The sequence below is a fragment of the Artemia franciscana genome, chromosome 2 (assembly GCF_032884065.1).
Source record: "Artemia franciscana chromosome 2, ASM3288406v1, whole genome shotgun sequence".
In the NCBI taxonomy this organism is placed as follows: domain Eukaryota; kingdom Metazoa; phylum Arthropoda; class Branchiopoda; order Anostraca; family Artemiidae; genus Artemia; species Artemia franciscana.
The window spans coordinates 22,716,273-22,738,858 of NC_088864.1; the positions used below are offsets into that span (position 1 = coordinate 22,716,273).

At 33.2% G+C, this 22,586-nt stretch overlaps 1 protein-coding gene across 1 annotated transcript in view; it reads right to left on the minus strand.

The window, feature by feature from the left end:
* The window catches only part of LOC136038914 (uncharacterized), a 115,163-nt gene that overhangs the window by 78,295 nt on the left and 14,282 nt on the right, over positions 1-22,586 (minus strand). The window contains exons 4-6 of the mRNA XM_065722401.1: positions 7,254-7,362; positions 5,019-5,192; positions 44-172 (exon numbers count right to left, since the gene is read on the minus strand). Coding sequence (XP_065578473.1) covers positions 44-172; positions 5,019-5,192; positions 7,254-7,362 — 412 coding nt within the window. The remainder of the gene's footprint in view (positions 1-43; positions 173-5,018; positions 5,193-7,253; positions 7,363-22,586) is intronic.

Here is a 22,586-nt window from a genome sequence, read left to right on the forward strand (position 1 = left end):
AAAGTCGTTATTAAATAATTTTCAAATGAGATGGTCAACTTACGACAGTTTGATAGTTAACTTGGACAATTTCATCTCCAACTTCAATTTTTCCAGTTTGGTGCGATGCACTCTGAAATCGAATCCCATCAACAAGATGTATCCCTCTATGATTTGTAACAATATGCATACCCTATCAAATAAATAAAAAAAAATAAAGTAAAATACGACATAATAAATAAATAAATAAACAGAAATTTACTATAACTGATAAATTAAACTTACTCTCTATAGGCAAATCCAGAAATAAGGTAATCTACGTCAAGGAAGTGGCTATTTCAAAAGTCGGTCGAAGACTGACACTGGCGTGAAAAATATTTGGTTGTAAGAATACTAATTTAAAGTGCTCCGCAGGAAAAGCTGTTTAGAGGAAGAGCTCTAGAAAAAAACGTATTATGATGACGTCAATAAACTAGTCTCGTCACAACAGAATTTCAATAATAATGACCTATATCAACAATCTGATTAAATATATCAAACATTTCAACTTTATGTTTTTCCATGAAAGAAAATTTAGCTCCCCGAAATTGTTCCGAACATCAGATATCTTCCCTAAGAACAAATTTTGTGTTTCCTCGAAGCAAATTTCTTGCAGGAAATTTGCAAACACCAAAAATGTTCCACAATTAGTCATAGAGAAACCAAAACAAATTAATCCAATTTAACATTATTTTTTAGACGGTACTTCACATTCTACGTTGCAGTTCTTTTGGGAGGTGTTAATGCAAGCGTTAGAGTTTTTCTAGGTGGAAGTATTTTATGACCCTCAACATTTCCGTGACGAGGGTAACAAAACACAATTTTCTGGGTGTTTTTTCTTTCTTTCTTTCGTTTTTTTTTGGAGGGGGGGGGGTAAAAATATTTATAAATGGCAGTTTTAAAGGCCATTTGGGTGAGGGGGGCACTTGTGTGCATGTTTGATTAATGCAAAAATTAAAGGCATTTATTTCTCTTTGTATTGTCATTCATCTTTGTCGGTATTTAATTCTTATAGACTTTCTACTGATAAATTGCAAGGAAAACAAGGGGAATTGAATGATAGGATTAGAATATTAGAATTTCTGTGGAAGGAAGTTTCGGTCAAATCTCCCCCTTGCGTACTTGATCTGCAAAAAAGTAAGTGCTTGTGGTCACATGTTTTAAAAGTGAACAAAATCTTTATTAAGTATGGAATCAAGTTTTATTCAGTGTACCCGAAATTAAATAAAGCTCTAAAATTATAATATAGTTTTACTAAGTTAGTAAACAGATGGCTCTCAGAAATATTTCAATCGTTGTAAAGCTTATATTTGACGCTTTTGCGAAAACGATTGGTGACCATAGCTCTAGAATTTAGATGGATCTCATGAAAGAACCAGAAGCTAACATAAACAAATATTTACACAAGCAGTAGCATTACAAATACGTGAGTGGGATTTATTTCAAGGTAGGCAGTTCAAATTGAAGAGGCTCAGATTTATTTAAAGGTAGGCAGTTCAAATTGCCAGAGGCTCAGATTTATTCCAAGGCAGGCAGTTCAAATTGCTAGAGGCTCAGATTTATTTTAAAGTAGGCAGTTCAAATTGCCAGAGGATCAGATTTATTTCAAGGCAGGCAGTTCAAATTGCCAGAGGCTCAGATTTATTTAAAGGCAGGGAGTTCAATTTATTTCAAAGTAGGCAGTTCCAATTGTTAAAGGCTCAGATTTATTTCAAGGCAGGCAGTTCAAATTGCCAGAGGCTCAGATTTGTTTCAAGGTAGGCAGTTCAAATTGCCAGAGGCTCAGATTTGTTTCAAGGTAGGCATTTCAAATTGCCAGAGGCTCAGACTCTTCAAAATAGAAACAGTGAGTCCCGTACTCAACGAGATGCTATATGAAGTCAACTCTTCTGCTTTGACAGAGATTTGATAAGTTTACTAAACGATTCGGTTTGGATAGTGGAAAGTAAACTTGGCTGACAATACCTTTATGAAAAAAGAAACTGTTTTCAAATTATTTAATTGAAATTTAAACCCTTCATTATTTCCAAGCATGTTATAGAAAGCTTTTTTGGCTATTCAGAATCTTCAGCATACTACAAAAACATCTACCACTAGAAAGCGATTTACGCCACTTCTCCAATTTGTAACACTTTTGGCCCAAGTTACGCGACTCACCTAATAGCGTTTTCCTTGTTTATCAGTCTAGTGGACAAGCTTACTTAACTTTTGTTCTTATCTCTACTCGTACATTTTTTTATATCTCTTCATGCAGAAGGGACATATGAACTAGCACTATTCAAAAAACCTGAGAAACTAAAGAAACTCAGACCTCGGGTAATTTAAAATGACTTATAGCAATCTATAATAACACTTATAGCAAGACTGTAACACCATCAGCAACTTGAACGAAAAAAGTAATGGATACTTTGTGTTACATAGATAGATAGAGAGATAGATAAGTGTATTTCAAAACTAAATGAAACTAAATGAACCTAAAAATGACAAAATTTTAGTTCTTTAGCAGACCTAACTAAATGAATAAATAACTAATGAATAGTATATATAATAACTAATGGATCATACCTAAATGAATCTGTGATAAATTTGTGTTCCGTATTAAACTAAATGAACCTAAAAATGACAAAAAAAATTTCGTTCAAGTTGCTTATGGTGTTACAGTTTTGCTATAAGTGCCATTATATATTGCTATAAATCATGTTAAATTACCATCCCTCCCCCGCCCTAAATAGTCTTATTTAGTAGATTGAGTCGAACAATACACGCTGACTGAAAATAGACTTTAGACTCCATTCTAGAATTAGATGAAAGTAGAATCACAGTTATACCGTACATTAGAGGGGGGATGCCAGTCTTCAGCACTCACTCTTTATAAAATTGCCACAAAGAAACCTATTCTTTTAATACATTTATCGTTATCAAAATTCCCTTTTAGTCTTAGTGTTTAAATTACAATACTGTTATTGCTGTTATAATACTGTATAATATTGTTAAAATTATACGTAATGGACAATTTGTGTTACGTATTGAACTAAATGAACCTAAAAAAGACAAAATTTGTGTTCTTTAGTAGACCTAACTAAATGAATAAATAACTAATGAATAGTGTATATAATAACTAATGAATCATACCTAAATGAATCTAAAAAAGACAAAATTTTGGTTATTTAGTAGACCCTACATACCATAAACATACCATGTTAAAAAGTTGTGTGGTAGGAAACTCGACCAGCTTCATTTCAACCTACCAAACAACCTGAAGTCACCCCAATAGTCTTAACTGGTTCCTCACTTCCATCGTACAGAGCCTTTCATCAACGTTACTTATCAATTACCCACTAATACAATTCCCCGTTTTTCCGGGGATAAAATTCCCCGTAATTTGTGTTACGTATTAAACTAAATGAACCTAAAAAAGACAAAATTTTAGTTCTTTACTAGACTTAACAAAAAGAATAAATAACTATGAATAGTTCCCCAAGGATCCGTACAGGGTCCGACTCTGTTTTTAATTTTTATCAATAATCTGCCGCATGTTGTGAAAGCTCTGCCCAGAATTGACGACTTTGTTGACAACTGTCCGAGTAAGACCCAGGTTACTATGCCCTTATTTGCTGATGATACAACCTTGGTGTGTGTTGCCCCAACGGAACAACTGCTCATGTCAACGATAAATACAGCAATGAGCAAGATATGTACATGGCTTATAATAAACCATCTTGACCTGAATATAGATAATTCAAATTTTGTTATTTTTTCTCGATCTCCGAGTTTTTACCCTTGGTTTACGGAAATGATTTCGGAACAGGGAATTATTAAACAAACAAGGTTCACAAAATACCCCAGAATCAATGTTGATGAAACTATCATTTAAAGATCACGTGAAGTCAGTTTCGAAAATATTGTCACGTAACTTAGGTATCACACGCAAATTAAAACATATTTTCCCCCCAAATGTTTTACGATTGTTATACTTTTCCCTGATTCACCCTTACATTTTGTTTTGCTCGTCGATTTGGCTTGGTACTTTCCCTTCGATAGTTAGTCCAATCCGTGTGATCCAGAATAATGCTATCCGAATTTTTTGTGGTGTTGGGAAACAGGAGTCTTTGAGGTCTGTGTATAGAGATTTAAATATAATGCCTGCAACTGGATTACGTAATTTTTATATATAAGTATTACAGTGAGAGCCTTCCTGATTGTTTTACAGGAATATTTTGTGAGAGGTCTGGTGTTCACCACCATATTACTCGGATACGAGGTAATACTGAGGTTCCTCGATTAGTTTCAAGTAGGTCTTCTTTTTCACTTATTTACAGAGCTTCAAAACTTTGGAATAAAGTGAGTATAGATATCAAGGAAATAGGTAGCTTTGGCCAGTTTAAGCCTGATTCACGCGTGGAGTTACTCGGTAGATATACTTTTGAAACAGATTAACTAAAATAAATTTTCCATAGGTTATTCATTTGTAATATATATGTATTTTTTTTGTTTGTTATTTTTTTTTTGTCTTGGGGTCACGCAAGGTAACGCATTGTTTATGTTTCTTTTTTATTGTTGTTGATTTCGGTATATGGTCTTATTCTCCATATTTTTCTCATTCTCCATATTCTCCATTTATTTTCCTTGAATTTAGCACAGCCTCGCAAGCTTCGCTTATGTTGTGCTATTGATTAAGAAATGTTTATTTCTAATAAAATTGTTCTACTACTACTACTATAACTATATAATGAGTAATGAATCATACCTAAATGAATAAAAAAAAAGACAAAATTTTAGTTCTTTAGTAGACATAACTAAATGAATAAATAACTAATGAATAGTACATACAGTAACTAATGAATCATGCCCAAATGAATCAAAAAAAAAAAAAAATAGTTCTTTAGTAGACCTAACTAAATGAATAAATAACTAATGAATAGTATATATAACAACTAATGCATCATACCTAAATGAATAAAAAAAGACAAAATTTTAGTTCTTTAGTAGACCCTACATACCATAAACCAGCAATCAGCTAGCTCTCCTGCCAATTTCGTTTCTTCATCTTGTCTAGCTTTGACTGTGGCCACGTCTAATGTAGCAGGTTGAGCAATATACGGATCAGACAACTCGACCACCACCTTCTCACACAGTGTTGTAATCTGATTGCAATCACTTCTTATGACGGCAACCTAAACATAGAAATTATTTGTAGCTTAATATGAATATGAAATTTGAATCCGAGACAAGTGAAATTACATTTAGGAGGAAGAGCATGCACACAGTAAAATAAAAAAATAAATAAAAAAAATCACGACATTTTCCTATCTGCATGCATTTCACAATTCAATTTGTAAATTTTTAGTTTATTTGACCATGTTTTCTTTTTCAATTTCCAAAGCAAAGTCTGATGAAAGAAAAATAAAAAAAATAATAAAAAGAAGAGTAAATAAATAACGAAATGACAGCATTTTTTTATTAGTTTACTATTGCATAAAAATATGCAAGTCCTCTCATTACAGACGGCATCTAGTGAGCAGAAAACAATATTCTAATTAAGTTCCAGCTCATTTTCTTTTTTTAATAATTTCAAAACTTAACGAGTTTAAAGATTTATTTTTTAAATAAAATTTTAAGCGGATTTATTTTTTTACGATTTATTTTTTCGGGATATTGGGCAGTTGGGTTTCTTTTTCAATTTAATCATAACTTTTATATTTTATTTGGTTTTCTTAAGGCAAAAAAAAAACAGTTTGTGCCCAAATCCGAAATATTTGATGAGACATTTTTAGTCAAAGGAAATTTGATTTTTTTTTTTTCGAACATTATTGTTTTCTATATTAATTTTTTTCTAAAATATTTGCAATGTTTTCCTACTTGAACGTATTACAACCATTTAAAAATTCAAACAGAATCATAGTCACCGTATTCACCCATAGTTGGTGTATTTTATCTGATCAGGGACACAAGCCGAGGGGGGAGGGCGATAAGGGCACAGGTTCCCCCAAATCCCAAATTTATCACTGATTCCTGGGTTCTTTTTATTTAAAATTATCGAGCAAATTTGTTTTCTTTATTATTGCTTCCCCCAAGAACAAAATTCATGTGTACGTGCCTGAGCCTAATGTATGAAAACTCACCTAGAAGCCTGAAGTTATGAAAAATTAAATGCAGACAGTAAAATAATGAGAAGATTCTAAATTTTGCTTAGTATGAAAAATTTTGCGACAAAAGTAATAGCATATATTCAGAAAATTAATTTTAATAATGATTTGAATTTTAAAAATTTAACAATTGATAAGTTTAATAACTTAATAATTTGTTTACAACAATAATTAAACAAATATTCGGAAATACAGTGTGACTTCCACCTTTCAACAATTTTTAAATCAGAAAAATAAGATATTAGATGAAGGATTTTAAACATAACTAAATCTCAGCATCAATTATTTTATAATTAAAATAAGATCAAAACACCCAAATTTCATAAGCAAAAAACGTAATAACTGTAAACGGCGTGGATTTTTTTATTAATTATCTGAAAATAGAATAAAAACCTTCACCAGATCCACCACGAAACATTTTTCGTAATTTAGTTACTTTCACCTTAATCTTTTTATCCGCATTTTTACGTAAGAGTGTGCTATTTTAGCGTTTTTCAAAAAACAATCCGACTTCTTTGGAAGAGGATTACGGTGAGCGTGATTTCTTTTCATATAAACGTTTTCCAAAAACGGTCGTCAGAAGTGAAAAAAAAGCTTAATAGGGATTAATTTTTAGAGTAATGCCTTCTGAGAGTCAATGCCATACTAACCTCTGCAGACGGAAGAGGAAAGCGGGGTCTATTACAATCAGCAAGATTTGCTACAAAGGGGTTCGGATCCCCACCAAATACATTCAAAAAGTTACTCTGCAACAGCGACATGTGGATTAAAGTTGCTCTAACACTTTAGGATTCTTGGCTCCCGAGGTCAACTTTCCTTATTTCTTTTAGGTTTGCAAAAAGTGAAGCACATTCAGGCAATAGCTCATAGAAGCTAGGATATGAATTTATCTACGTGTCTTCGTTTGTATATGTATGACTTAGAGCTATAAACACAGATATTAGTTAGATATACACATAAGTACATACATAAGAATGGAATCAGGAAAAACCCTCCGTATATCTCTCTAACATTCGCCGTTGGAATGAAAAAAAATGGCAATAATAACTAACTCAACATAAAGCAATTGCTAAAATTCCTTCTACTTACAGGATTCTCAGCAAATTGATCCCTCTGTGCACTTGTAGCCATTTCTATGCTGATTTTGACCAGAGTATTTCTCAGGCTAGTATAAGGTTCTTGGCCTTCGAATGGTGATCTTAAAATATATATATATATATATATATGCATGTGTGTATATTATTAATACTCAACTGTAAATAGACAAAACTTTAAAAGAGGTTAGATATAATATAATTTTAACAAAGGAAACGCGAAAGGACAGCATAAATATTCGTCAAGGCCCGGGGTCAATAGGCAGACTTTAATTCTTATCTATAACCGGTAACATTACCAGTCTAAGGGAGCGAAAATCAAAAATTAGAAACTCAAACACAGAATCATTATAATATTGAAATCGTCTCTAGCAAATCCGACCCCTGTTTTTAAACAGCAAACCAAAACATTTAAATTTTTTGAGCTATAAACTTTACAATAGAAGCCGAAAAATTAGCATCAAGCTTCTTTGCAAAAAAAAAGAAGCACAAAAGAAATATGTAGCTAAGAATAAATAATGTGTTTTTTCAAGCACAACACACCATTTCTTTTTCAAGTCTCTGACCTGTTAAGACATATTAAGACCTTTCAATTAAGTAAGAGTTAAACCTGTGTTGCAAGACTAAATGACGAAATCAAAACAATTTTGTTCTGAATGCAGATTACGGGTTACTTCAAACGCAGTCAAATGTGTTAATTGCAGTTCTTGGTTCCATGCAGGGACTGAAAAGTGTGCTAGGATAGAAATCACTAGTTGGAATAACTCCTGGATGTGCCTAGATTGCTCTACTAAGTCTAAGGTTAATTGTACTTCTTCTCCAGTGCTTTCTATCCCCCCATCCGGAACTTCTCGGACACCCCGTACCCCTGTTGAAAGAAGGATTCTTAGCATACTAAGTGATCTCAGGGGCCCTAAACATTTTCCAGACACTCCGCTCAGCCAGTTTCAAAGAACCAACCGTTTCTAACAAGGCTGGCACTAGTTTGTGTGATCCTACAATTTCCCTTGTCCCTCCCCAGCGCCGAGGCTGTTCTGAAGGGAAGACAAATGCATCTTGCCAAACAATTGACTGTAGCATTGATAAATCAGTTCAAACGGACACTGTCCCTACACACACACACCCCCCCATCTTATAACCAGATATTACCAAAATCTTGGTTTTACAAGAAAAGTTAACGGATGCATTAACTTTCATCTCCAATTTTTTGACAATTAACCAAAGCGATCTAGCAAATCTACCTGCATATAATTCCATTTTGAATGAGGTTAATAACATTTTCATCTCTGACCATAAAAAAAGTGTAATGTCCATAAGCCAAATGAATATTTATGAAGGACTTAGAGGATTAAATCCAGTGATACCTGTCACAACAAGTGACACAAATCCGGAAATTTTCATTGACCTCAATCCACCCTTGATACAGCCTAATTATAATGGTAACCTTGATTACCACATTACAGATGCTCAAAAACGTGTGGACATAAACAAGGTGAATAGCCTGCATAATAAGACTGTCTCTTCTGATAATAAACTAAAATGTGCTAATATAATCTTGGCAGGTTCTTGCCAATTAGGAGACAATTGTGTATTTGAACACGTTTTTTCTTCAACCAAGCTCCAGACAAAAAGTGTTTTCGAAAATAGAGTTAAGGCAAATTACACTAAAAAAAAAAAAAATGAGCTCAGTGATTTTCAACCAAGTGCATCAACAAAGTTCCAGCAAAAAAGTTCCAAAAAAAATGTGATATGCAAACATTTTAATCATAATTGTTGTAAATTTAGTAAGCAGTGCAAATTTTTACATATATGTCGTAATTTTATTTCAGGTAGTTGTAGTTCCGTTAAGTGCAGTTATGACCATGTGAAGTTTTGTCCAGTTTTAGCTTGTAATAACAAATATTGTAGTTTTGCCCATGCACCAAAAGTAGATGATGTTAATTCTCCTCCCTCGGGCCCTGTTCCAGTGTCCCTGTCCAAATATAAAAATTGTAAGAGCCACTCATCTCCCTTCCGCCGTCCTTTTTTAGTACACCGCATTCAAGCAAAAATTTCTCATCAAAGTTCATCAGGCACAGCTCAGAAATTGACAAACCCTTCCCGATCCCGAACTCTCTTCCCTTATCCTTTGCTACCTCCTCCCCCTCCCCGCATACATAAGTCCTATTTCCTCCCCCGTCACAGTATGCTGCCCTATACCCTCCCTACTCTGCCATAAACCAGCAATTTCTTGACGGACATGAATCACTATTCCCAACCAGCCCCCATTTCCCAGCACCTTACGAAACCCCACCCCCAGCCCATTCATTTTATCCCTCGTGCCTACCCTGTCAACGTGACTCAGGCCTGAGACTTTTTGCATTCAATAATTGTCTTGTAATGAATCCTAATTGTTCTCCTCGTGCTTCATCCATATCATTGCCCGTCCCCCCACCCCCAAATCCCCAAGGCAAATCCTTCTCTTACTCTAATAATTCATCTATCGATGTTGACTCTAATAGTCATCCCATAAAAGTCAAATGTGCTCCCTCGGTCCCTTGTTCTGACTACATTAATCTGGCCCCCGCTAAAAATCCCACCACACCCTCTGTACCCATTTGTAATTTAAATAAAGTTAAGTGTAAAAATGGTACCTTTGCCGGTCGTTTTAAATTTCCCACACTTTTGTTAAACAACGCTGAAAGTTTTAATTTTGAAAAACTTAATGAATTAGACTCCTTTTCTAAAATATATAGATCAGGCATAATCGCTATTACTAAAGTACACGCTCAAAATACACACATGTTAAAAATGAATAATTTCACCCAGTTTATTAAACTTAGACCTGAAACCCACCCACTGGGTAAGAAAGGGGGTGGAATTCTTTCCTTTGTCCGTAATGATTTTTATCCTTCAGAAATATTAGTTCCTTGTCTTACTCCCTTTGATGAAATTTTGTGGGTTTGTGTTCGACCTAAGGTCTTACCACGTCCTTTCAATTTGATTGTCCTGTGTTGTTTTTACTACTCTCCTGGGCAGAGAGCGGCTGAAAAAATTAATTTTATTGAAAAATTGCATGACAGTGCTGACTATGTACTATCTAAATACCCAAATGCTGGAATTTTCCTCTTAGGTGATGCAAATAAATTAAAACTTGAGTCTACATGTAATACTTTTAGTCTAAAACAAATTGTAAAAGTCCCTACTACCAAAGGCAATTCTACTCTTGATTTAATATGCACCAATATGTCAAATTTCTACAGACCCGTCACCATTCTTCCCCCTCTCGGAGGTAGTTACCACTTTAGCCTACTCCTATCTCCACTAGCTACAGTTAAACATTCCTTTACAATTACTGAAACCGTCTTTAGACCTCTAATTGACTCAGGACTCTACAATTTTGGCTCTTGGATCACTAGTGAAAATTGGTCCCCTGTGTACCAAACAAATTATGTCGACTTCAAGGCTTTGTCCCTCCAAAATTTATTGAGGAGTAATTATGAAGCCCATTTTCCGGTGAAAAAAATTAAAATATGCTCTACCGATAAACCTTACATTACTGCGACTTTTAGAAAAACTAATAAGGAAAAAAAACAATTTGTTCAAGCAAGGACATATCACACAGGCTAATGATCTAAGAAAGTTCCTGAAGAGAAAATTGAGAAAAGCAGCTTCTGAGTATTACAATAGTAAGGTTAAGGATTTGTATTCTAACAAACCCAAACAATGGTACAGGAAAATTAAAGAGATATGCGGAAAAAACCCTGTTGAAGTTAATTTTCATCTCCCTGAGCCCCCTTACAAGATATCCAACGATTTGAACCTGCATCTTGCGTCCATAGTACAAAGTCTCCCCCCTTTCACTGGCTCAGGTCAAACTATTCCTCCCTCCACCTCTTTCCCCCAAATTTCTCCCTCTGATGTTGTAAATAAAATCCGAAAGCTCAAAAAATCAAGACTTGATTAAAGCCTTTTCAGACACAATTGCTGGACTTTTATCCGATATTTTTAACCAAATTACAAAATCCAGTAAATTCCCAAGTTGCTGGAAACTAGGTTTTATAACACCCATCCCAAAGAAATCTTCCAGTCTGACTATAACCAACATGCGTCCTATTACACTCACTCCAGTTTTTTCTAAGCTTTACGAAGGGTTTCTTTGTGACTGGCTTAAAATTTAAATTATACCACGTATTGACATCCGACAGTTTGGTAATTTAAGAAAAACCTGCACCACCCATTACCTTGTACACTTGATTCACACGATCCTAAGTGAACTAGAGAAACCAAATGTTTGGCTAAACCTGGTTTTAGTAGATTCCCAAAAAGCATTTGACTTAGTTGACCACACTATCCTAATTCGTTTACTACATGATAACTTTGAAATTGACCCACTTTTAGTAAATATTGTTATATCGTTCCTTTCAGACAGATCACAAGTTGTAAAATACAAAAATACCTTCTCTAACCCCCTCCCTAGGTACTGTGGAATACCTCAAGGAACCTTATTGGGACCACTATTATTTCTTGTCATGATTAACGAAATTGGCAAGGAATTCCCCCAAAGATGGAAATATGTGGATGACTTTTCGATCCTTGAAGTATATCACAGGAATATTAAAAGTGGCCCCGTTGAAATCCTAACCCAATGTTCGGATGAGTCTAAGGATCTAAATAGAACAGTAAATCCCATTAAATCACAGATAATGACGATCAACTTCTTGAAATCTACTCCTGCTTTTTGCGACCCGATCCCAAGCGAAATGCTAGTGAAACATGTTAAGCTTCTTGGTGTCACAATTTCTAATGATCTTAAGTGGGACACACATGTTTCCAACATTGTTAAACAAGCAAATGTTTCACTATCCATTTTAAGCTGCTAAACAAATTTAATTGTCCTAAGATACATTCCCTCCATGTTTACTTATTCTTTATTAGGTCGTTATTGGAATAAGCATGTCTGGTCTGGCAATCGCAACTTTCAAATGAACTTAGTGACAAAATCGAGTTGGTCCAAAATCGTTCACTCAGGATCATTTACAAAGAAGGCAAAATTCCATACTCCTTCCTCCTTAAAGCTGCACGCATTACCACCTTAAAAGAAAGGAGGGAAAAAATTTGCCTGCTTTTCGCTAAATCAGTCATTTCCAATCCCCGTACTGAGGACTTACTCCCTGATTTTCACAATCCCATTAGACTCAGACTCCCCCGGTCAGCCTCCTTAGCAATCCCAATTTGCTCTCCGATCCATGCTGTTACTGAAAGGTTTCGTAAAAGTTTTATACCCTTTATTCTGGAACACCTTAATAATAATTCGTGATTATGTACTTGCCAAATTCCCCTTTTCCTCTATTGCCGTTTTTATTCTTTTTTGATTTACTGCAATGTTTTTGTAATTTAATTGTTAAGTTTACTGATTTGCCCTTTATCTTTGATGATTTTGCTTTTTGATTCCTTTTACTTTTAAGTGTTTGACTTAATGTACTGTTTTGAATTTTTTTTCTTAGCTTTTACTGACATATAAAGCGAATTCGGCTCTATAGAGCTTGTGATAGTCTTTTGAAAATAAATATTATCTTATCTCTTCACATCAGTTCTAACATCTATAGCTTCCAAAGTGGACGTTTTCCCGTTTATTTACATTTTGACTTGCTGTGATGTCTAAGCTTTCTCGCTATTGATCAAAAATAAACTTTTATGGGAGTGGCTCACGCTCCCCTAAACTATAACGATTCTCCTGGTCTTTTATATACCAAGAAAAACCTGTCTTCAAATTAACAAGAAGCAATAGCCTGTCTCCACATCAGTTCTAACATCTATAGCTTCCCAAGTGGATTTTTTTTTTTCTGTTGAATTACATTTTACCTTGATCAGAGGTCTGGGTTTTCTTGCTATTAAATAAAAAAAACAAGTTTTTTCAACTGAAAGTAAGGAGTGACATCAAAACTTAAAACGCACAGAAATTACTTCGTATATGAAAGAGGCTGCTTCCTCATCAACGCCCCGCTCTTTACGCTAAAGTTTGACTCTCTCTCAATTCTTCTTTCTAAAACAGTAAAAACCTTTAGCGTAAAGAGCGGGGCGTTGATGAGGAAGCAGCCTCTTTCATATACGAAGTAATTTCTGTGCGTTTTAAGTTTTGATGTCACTCCTTACTTTCAGTTGAAAAAACTTGTTTTTTTTATTTAATTTCTGAACGTTTTTGAATCAATGCATGTTTTGATTTTGGCTCTCCGCAGAGGAATAATCAAAACGAAATTTGCATATTTTTTTTTTGGCTCAATGGCTTTCTCATAATTTTGATCGAATGATTTTGAGAAAAAAAGAGCGGGGGACGAAGCCTAGTTGCCCCCCGATTTTTTGGTTAATTAAAAAGGCAACTAGAACTTTTAATTTTTTACGAATCTTTTTATTGGTTAAAGATTTACGTAACTTATAAAGTAGCTTACGTAAAGAACTTTTGTATTCTCATGTTTTTATTACATATATGAGGGGATTCGCCCCATCGTTAGTACCTCGCTCTTTACACTAAAGCTTAAATTTTATCCCAATTCATTAAGAATGACCCCCTGAATCACAAAAGCCGTAGAATAAGTAGTTGAAATTACCGAAAATACTTTAGCGTAAAGAGCGAGGTATTAGAAATAGGTGAGCCCCTCATATGGGGAATAATTTCTGTTTGTTTTAAGTTTTATTGCTGTTCCTTACTTCCAGCTGAAAAAGCTTTTTCACTTTTATTTTTTAATTGTTTTTTTTTAAATAATGCTAGTAAATCCTGCTCTCCCTTCATGGAAATTTTCTTCTCCCATTACAAATTCTCGAAGGAAAGTTCCCCCAGCATATCCCCCTCTTCTCAACCCCTCCCCCAAACCAAAAAAATCCTCCTGAAAACGCCTGTATACTTCCCAATAACCATTACTATATGTAAGCACAGGTCAAAGTTTGTAACTTGTTGCCCCTCCCACGGGGACTGTGGGGGAGTAAGTCGTCCCCAAAGACATAGTTATAAGGTTTTTCGACTACACTGAATAAAATGGCTATCTCAGACTTTTGATCCGTTGACTTTGGGAAAATAATTAGCGTGGGAGGGGGCCTAGGTGCCCTCCAATTTTTTCGGTCACTTAAAAAGGGCACTAGAACTTTTCATTTCCGTTAGAATGAGCCCTCTTGCATAATTCTAGGACAACTGGGTCGATACGATCACCCCTGGGAAAAAAAAAACAAAAAAAACAAATAAACACGCATCCGTGATCTGCCTTCTGGCAAAAAATGCAAAATTCCACATTTTTGTAGATAGGAGCTCGAAACTTCTACAGTAGGGTTCTCGGATACGCTGAATCTGATGGTGTGATTTTCGTTATGATTCTATGACTTTTAGGGGGCGTTTCCCCCTATTTTCTAAAATAACGCAAATTTTCTCAGGCTCGTAACTTTTGATGGGTAAGACTAAACTTGATGAAACTTATATATTTAAAACCAGCATTAAAATGCGATTCTTTTGATGTAGCTATTGGTATCAAAATTCCATTTTTTAGAGTTTTGGTTACTATTGAGCCGGGTCGCTCCTTACTACAGTTCGTTACCACGAACTGTTTGATTAATCAAAACTAAACTTTTATGGGAAGGGCTTACACTTCCTTAGAGTACCGCTATACATTCAATGCCATCGACTGTTCATTATAGAAAAAAAAGCGCAAGTTCAATGTGTTACTCAATATACAACCAGCAAGTGGGTTGAAAAATAGAAAAACAAAAGTTTATCTATACGAAACATGTTTCAAACTAATGCCTAATATCTATTGAACATTAACACTACCTGTAAACTACTAAATCCGTTGAGACGGTAAACTTCATGAGAAGAATGTTATAACAAATGGCCTGGAAAACCATAGTTTGGAACTAATTTAATTGTTGACCAAGCAAAATCTAAAAGGGAGGACATCTTCCCTTTTTAGGGAAATCTAAAATCTCATTCCTTTTACTCATGGTAGTTCCTAAACCCTGCCTGCGTCTCATATCCACTCGTATCTTGTGTAAAAGCTTAAACTGCTTACTATTTACCAGTCCTATATTTCACCACACAGGGGCGTAGCTACAACATTTCTATTGGGACAGGGGAAGAGGGAGTACTATTTAAGCGGTAGTGAAAAACTAACTATTTAACAAACAAACTACTTGGTGAATTTAAAAACATTACGCAATACATTATAAACGCACATTAAACAATAATAAATAAAAGTGCTGGTGCTTGGCTTATGCTAAAATTGTCAGCAATGAGCTGCCACAGACGACAGTAGCATAGCGTAAACAAGCTTTCGGTTGGGCGAATGTCATAAACACTGATGTTCTCAGCCAGATTAGCTACTAGTGTTGCAGTACACATGCCCTCTCCATTTCGCCCAGCCCCCACGTCCAGCACAGGATGTTCAATCTCATAACTGAACCAAACTTTATTCTAGTAGCCCCGGGTATCGCACTATTCATTTGTTCATAATTTTGAATGGATATTGACTTTGATGGAAATTGAGAATTACCTTCCCTTTTGTATCTTTGTTAAAATACGAATTCTATAAAAACTACATAAAAGTTTTTCTAGTGTAAATCAGGGTTACACTGAGTATCGTTTTTGTGTCTATAATTCCCTTCACAAGCAAACCTTGGTCTCCTAGTACTGCATGAAAAACTGATAACCGTAGAAAAAGAGAATGCATTGGTACCACTTACATGTGTGCACAAAATTTTTAAATTGTAAGAAAAATATACATATTTTGTTTAAATTCACTTTATTCTATCGTCAGTAGACATTTTGTACAACATGCTGATGCAGAGATAAATGTACCACAAGTAGCGCTGGTGTTGTATGGAATGCGACTAATTCAGTCATAATTCTTAGCACATATATGTCAATTCTTTTTTCGGAGCAGGTTAAAAGAAACATTTAAAAAAAAATGAAAATAGCGAGTAGTCAGCAAGGTATTGTACATAGAAGCTGTTCAATATTTATGTGCTAGTATGTGAATCCAAAACACAAGGAATAGGACGTTATCATTGCTTATTAGGCATTTCAATTACAAACAAGAATCGGAGTTTCAATTCAATTCTGGAAATAAAAATTAAAACAATTAAATGATTCCTGGAGCAGATCTCCTTCTACCAAATTCCAAGACCAAAGTGCAATCGACTTTACCTATCTAGTTAGAGTACGAATCAAACAGTTCGTGGTAACGAACTGTAGTAAGGAGCGACCCGGCTCAATAGTAACCAAAACTCTAAAAAATGGAATTTTGATACCAATACCTACATCAAGAGAATCGCATTTTAATGCTGATTTTGAATATATAAGTTTCATCAAGTTTAGTCTTACCCATCAAACGTTACGAGCCTGAGAAAATTTGCGTTATTTTAGAAAATAGGTGGAAACGCCCCCTAGAAGTCATAGAATCTTGACGAAAATCACACCATCAGATTCAGCGTATCAGAGAACCCTATTGTAGAAGTTTCAAGCTCCTATCTACAAAAATGTGGAATTTTGTATTTTTTGCCAGAAGGCAGATCACGGATGCGTGTTTATTTGTTTTTTTGTTTTCTTGTTTGTTTTTTTTTCCCAGGGGTGATCGTATCGACCAAGTTGTCCTAGAATGTTGCAAGAGGGCTCATTCTAACGGAAATGAAAAGTTCTAGTGCCCTTTTTAAGTGACCAAAAAAACTGGAGGGCACCTAGGCCCCCTCCCACGCTAATTATTTTCCCAAAGTCAACGGATCAAAATTCTGAGATAGCCATTTTATTCAGCGTAGTCGAAGAACCTTATAACTATGTCTTTGGGGACGACTTACTCCCCCACAGTCCCCGTGGGAAGGGCAACAAGTTACAAACTTTGACCAGTGCTTACATATAGCAATGGTTATTGGGAAGTGTACAGGCGTTTTCAGGAGGATTTTTTTGGTTGGGGGAGGGGTTGAGAAGAGGGGGATATGCTAGGGGAACTTTCCATCGATAATTTGTCATGGGGGAAGAAAATCTCCATGAAGGGAGCGCAGGATTTACTAGCATTATTAAAAAAAAAAACAATGAAAAAATAAATATGAAAAAGTTCTTTCAGCTGGAAGTAAGGAGCAGCATTAAAACTTAAAACGAACAAAAATTATTACCCATTTGAGGGGCTCACCTCCTCCTAATACCTCGCTCTTTACGCTAAAGTATATTTAGTAATTTCAACTATTTATTCTACGGCTTTTGTGATTCTGGGGTCATTCTTAATGAATTGGGACAAAATTTAAGCTTTAGTGTAAAGAGCGAGGATCTGACAAGGGGGCGAGCCCCCTCATATATGTAATAAAAATATGAGAATACAAAAGTTCTTTACGTAAGCTAATTTATAAGTTACGTAAATCTTTTACTAATAAAAATATTCGTAAAAAATCAAAAATTCTAGTTGCCTTTTTAATTAACCAAAAAATCGGAGGGCAACTAGGCTTCCTCCCCCGCTCTTTTTTTCTCAAAATCATATCAAAATTATGAGAAAGCCATTTAGCCAAAAAAAAAAAAAATGCAAATTTTGTTTTAATTATTCCTCTGCGGAGAGCCAAAATCAAAACATGCATTGATTCAAAAACGTTCAGAAATTAAATAAAAAAAAACAAGTTTTTTTAACTGAAAGTAAGGAGCGACATTAAAACTTAAAAACGACCAGAAATTACTTCGTATATGAAAGAGGCTACTTCCTCATCAACGCCCCGCTCTTTACGCTAAAGTTTTTTACTGTTTTAAAAAGAAGAATTGAGAGAAAGAGTCAAACTTTAGCGTAAAGAGCGGGGCGTTGATGAGGAAGCAGCCTCTTTCATATACGAAGTAATTTCTGGTCGTTTTTAAGTTTTAATGTCGCTCCTTACTTTCAGTTAAAAAAACTTGTTTTTTTATTTAATATCATTATAAAAGAAGTAAGTCTTCTTCAATGAATTTTCTTTTTCGAAGATTTTGTTTTCATCCAGAAAATTATATTCACCTATATCTACGTTCTTCTTCAATAATTCCATTTCTGCTCTATTTGCAGATGTAGAGGGTGCATTCTTTTCCACTTTTGAAAGATTTAAAACAAGAGAATCTAATCTTGAACTGATAAATTTTAGAAAGTAAGGCACCTTAAATATCAGGGAAAAATTTGACCTGAGAAAATGTGGCGAAACAGGAAGCATAGAACATTTTTCAATTTTACTATTAACTTCGTTCACATTTTTACTTGATTATAAGGTTTTAAGGGCAGTATATTTGGAAAATATTAATGTGGAACATATTATGAAGTATAATGGATCGGTATTTTCTCGTTTTCCTTATGTTAAAACAAGAATGGATTAATTTAAAAAAGGATCTGCTCAAAGTAAACAGCAAATTTGACACTCAAAACGAGCAACAGTTTTAAAGCTACATAACAAATTATATTTTTTTCAAAATTATTGGGGGGAGGGCGACAGCCCCCCCCCCTCCTCAACGATACCACTGTCACCACATACTACAAATGAATAAATCAAAGAAACAATGTGATATAGAAAAAGTTCAGGAACAAGGCGAAACTAAACACAAAACCAATTCATAAAGTAAAGGAAGAGATAGAAGTTAGAGCCATAAAGGATTCGAACTCTTTTCTATGCGTGAATTTGTCTTGTAACAACTTTTGTTTTTTAAGAAAGAGCAATAGAACCTATATATAATGAGAAGAGAAATCACCAGTGCAACAGCACAAACACATAGAAAAAAAAAAGAAAAGACAGAAGGAGAAAAGGATGACTGTTTTCTACATTAGTGATTAATATAGATCCTTAACCCTACTCATCCATAATATCATATATATATATATATATATATATATATATATATATATATATATATATATATATATATATATATATATATATATATATATATATATATATATATATATATATATATATATATATATATATATATATATATATATATATATATATATATATATATATATATATATATATATATATATATATATATATATATATATATATATATATATATATATATATATATATATATATATATATATATATATATATATATATATATATATATATATATATATATATATATATATATATATATATATATATATATATATATATATATATATATATATATATATATATATATATATATATATATATATATATATATATATATATATATATATATATATATATATATATATATATATATATATATATATATATATATATATATATATATATATATATATATATATATATATATATATATATATATATATATATATATATATATATATATATATATATATATATATATATATATATATATATATATATATATATATATATATATATATATATATATATATATATATATATATATATATATATATATATATATATATATATATATATATATATATATATATATATATATATATATATATATATATATATATATATATATATATATATATATATATATATATAATATATATATATATATATATATATATATATATATAATATATATATATAATATATATATATATATATATATATATATATATATATATATAATATATATATATATATATATATATATATATATATATATATATATATATATATATATATATATATATATATATATGGGGTTCCTATTTATTGACGCCCCTTACAGATAACATAAGTTTCTTTCTAAATCCTGTTCTCGTATTTCCAACAGGTTTGGAGCGAATGACACGAGATTAAAATTCCCAGCTTCTCACTCCAAATTGCTAATTCAGCAGGTTCGACCAGTACTGTAAAAAAAAACTATAAAAAACCACTAAAGATAGATACAAAACACTCCACGAAAACTATACTTGGGGTACCAAAATAAAACCATTTTTCTCCCCTAACTGTTTAGGGTCTATTCATACCAGAAAGCCGTGGTATCCTTTTGACTGTTTTAAATTTTGTAATTTTCCGAGTAGTATCATGTTTCCGTCAGTGCTGCCATGTTGAATTATGGCAAAATAAGCAAGACAATCTAATTAGTTAAATTTTGCAACGCTTCTCCAGATGTTTAGTTTCATTTGTTTTTAGCTTATTTTTTATTGATGTTAGACCCAAGCTTGACTTTCTTTAAACTTGATTTCTGTTAGTGTCAAAAACTACGCAGTTTTATATGTAGATTTTTTCATTGAAAGTTGAATTTCCAATTTTTGCTAATTTCTATTATATATATGGTTGTGTAAATTTCTGCTTCACCATTTCTACCAATCAGATTTCATTGTCACAGTCTTTGGCACCGTACTTTATACAATAATCTACAAATACTTGCCAAAGATGAATTTAGTATAAAGCAACAATGTTATACAATAAGATAACCTAGACCTCGAAGTTTTATCACCACTCGATGTGGCTCTTTTATACTCTTTTCATCTATCAATCTTGAAACAGCACGCTGAAGTGATCAGTAGCTTTGGACTGAGCCTTTATAGATCTCTCCATGATGTTACAGTTGCTAGCTAAATCAAGTGGGTCAGGAGGCAGGGCCCTACCCCTCAATTTTTTTTTTTGCTCCTAACTAGATTTCGGAAAATACCTTTGGGGGAGTATTTTCACTGCAAAATGCCCTTTTTCAATTTTCTCAAAAACTGAAAAAACTGTTCGATTTTAGAAAAAAATGAAAAACAACAAATTAGCACTCCATACCCCACTAAATTTGTGCAAATCAACACCAGTTCTAGCCACTGGAACTAGCCTAGTTTTGTTAGTCAGCAGACCATTTATGAAAAATATTAGGGGGCTCGGAGGGAGAGTATACAAGAGGGTGAATTTTTAAACCTAAGTTTTGAGTTTTCCGACCATGAAGATTATGATGCAAGCCTTTTTATTAGTGATGCAAGCCTAGCCTTTTCAATCTAGAAATGGTACCCAAAGTCCACTTTTTGGATGCCATAAGGCACTTTATGATGATGTTATAAATTGAATCTTAAAAACTGCATAGATGTAAAAATCAGCTTTCAAATGAACCCTTAAACAGCTCTCTGTAATGTCCCAGTGTCCAACTAGCGGTGACAAAAAAAAAACAGAAAAAAGGAGATGTTTCAGTGCTACCCGTAAAAAAAAGTGACTTTTGTTGTTGTTACAGTGGGGGCTGTAATGTACTTGTATTAGTTTTCAACAATACAAATCCAACGGTGTTCTTTTCATTTTGATCTGATAACATTTTCAAGAGGTTTTAGGCTCTTTTTCCTGTAAATTTGTTTTCAAAATATTTTACATAAATTTAAGCACAATAACAGTTTGAATCCCTGAATCAGCTACAAATATGAATTTTTCCTAACTAAACATGTTTTCTTAAACACATTTTAAACTTGTTGTTACTATTGTCTCTTTACTAGGTTACAGCCATCGCTGCAACCTTAAGAAAATTCAACAACTGTCCTTTAACAGTTATAGCATTTACAGGATTTTTTCCCAGCTCCAACTCAAGAGTCACTTTGCAAATTAAAAAGCCTGTCAGGCTTGATAGAAGAACCAAGGATCCCAGAGATTCAAGTGACCAACAAAGTCCAACAGAGGTCACTTGACCAACAGAGGTCAAATGACCAATAGAGTCATTCACTTCAAACCAAAATTTCAAGATTCACACCTTACCAATGTTCAACAAAGTGATATAACTCTGGTAGGTAGAAAAAATATGTTAAAGACAAAGAGTCCATAGCACTGAGCCATAGCTAGAGTCCATAGCAAGTGTTGTCATATTTAAATATTCAATTCAAATTTTATTCAGAAATGTTCCATTGCTTAACTTACTCAGGTTTGGTGCCCCCTGAGGACCATATTACATGGTTAGTTCAAATATATATATATATATATATATATATATATATATATATATATATATATATATATATATATATATATATATATATATATATATATATATATATATATATATATATATATATATATATATATATATATATATATATATATATATATTCAAATGAAGGGATATTGGGAGTTCCCCCCTCCCTCACGTTCCATAGCTACAGCCAATTTCCGTAGATATGGGGTTTGAACCTCTGCTCTGGAATTCTATAATAATTTGAATTCGATGATGTAGCTTCCATCAAGATTGCAACCCTTTTTTGGTGGCATGTCCCTCTTTTTCTGCATTATAAAAAATCCTGGTGCTCATTACTTTTGATCAATAAATTCGAAGTAATAAATTTTTACATATTCAGAATCACCATGGAAAGGAAATTTTTTTATGTAAATAAAATGTAAAATATTCAGTTATTTGTAGCTTCAGTTT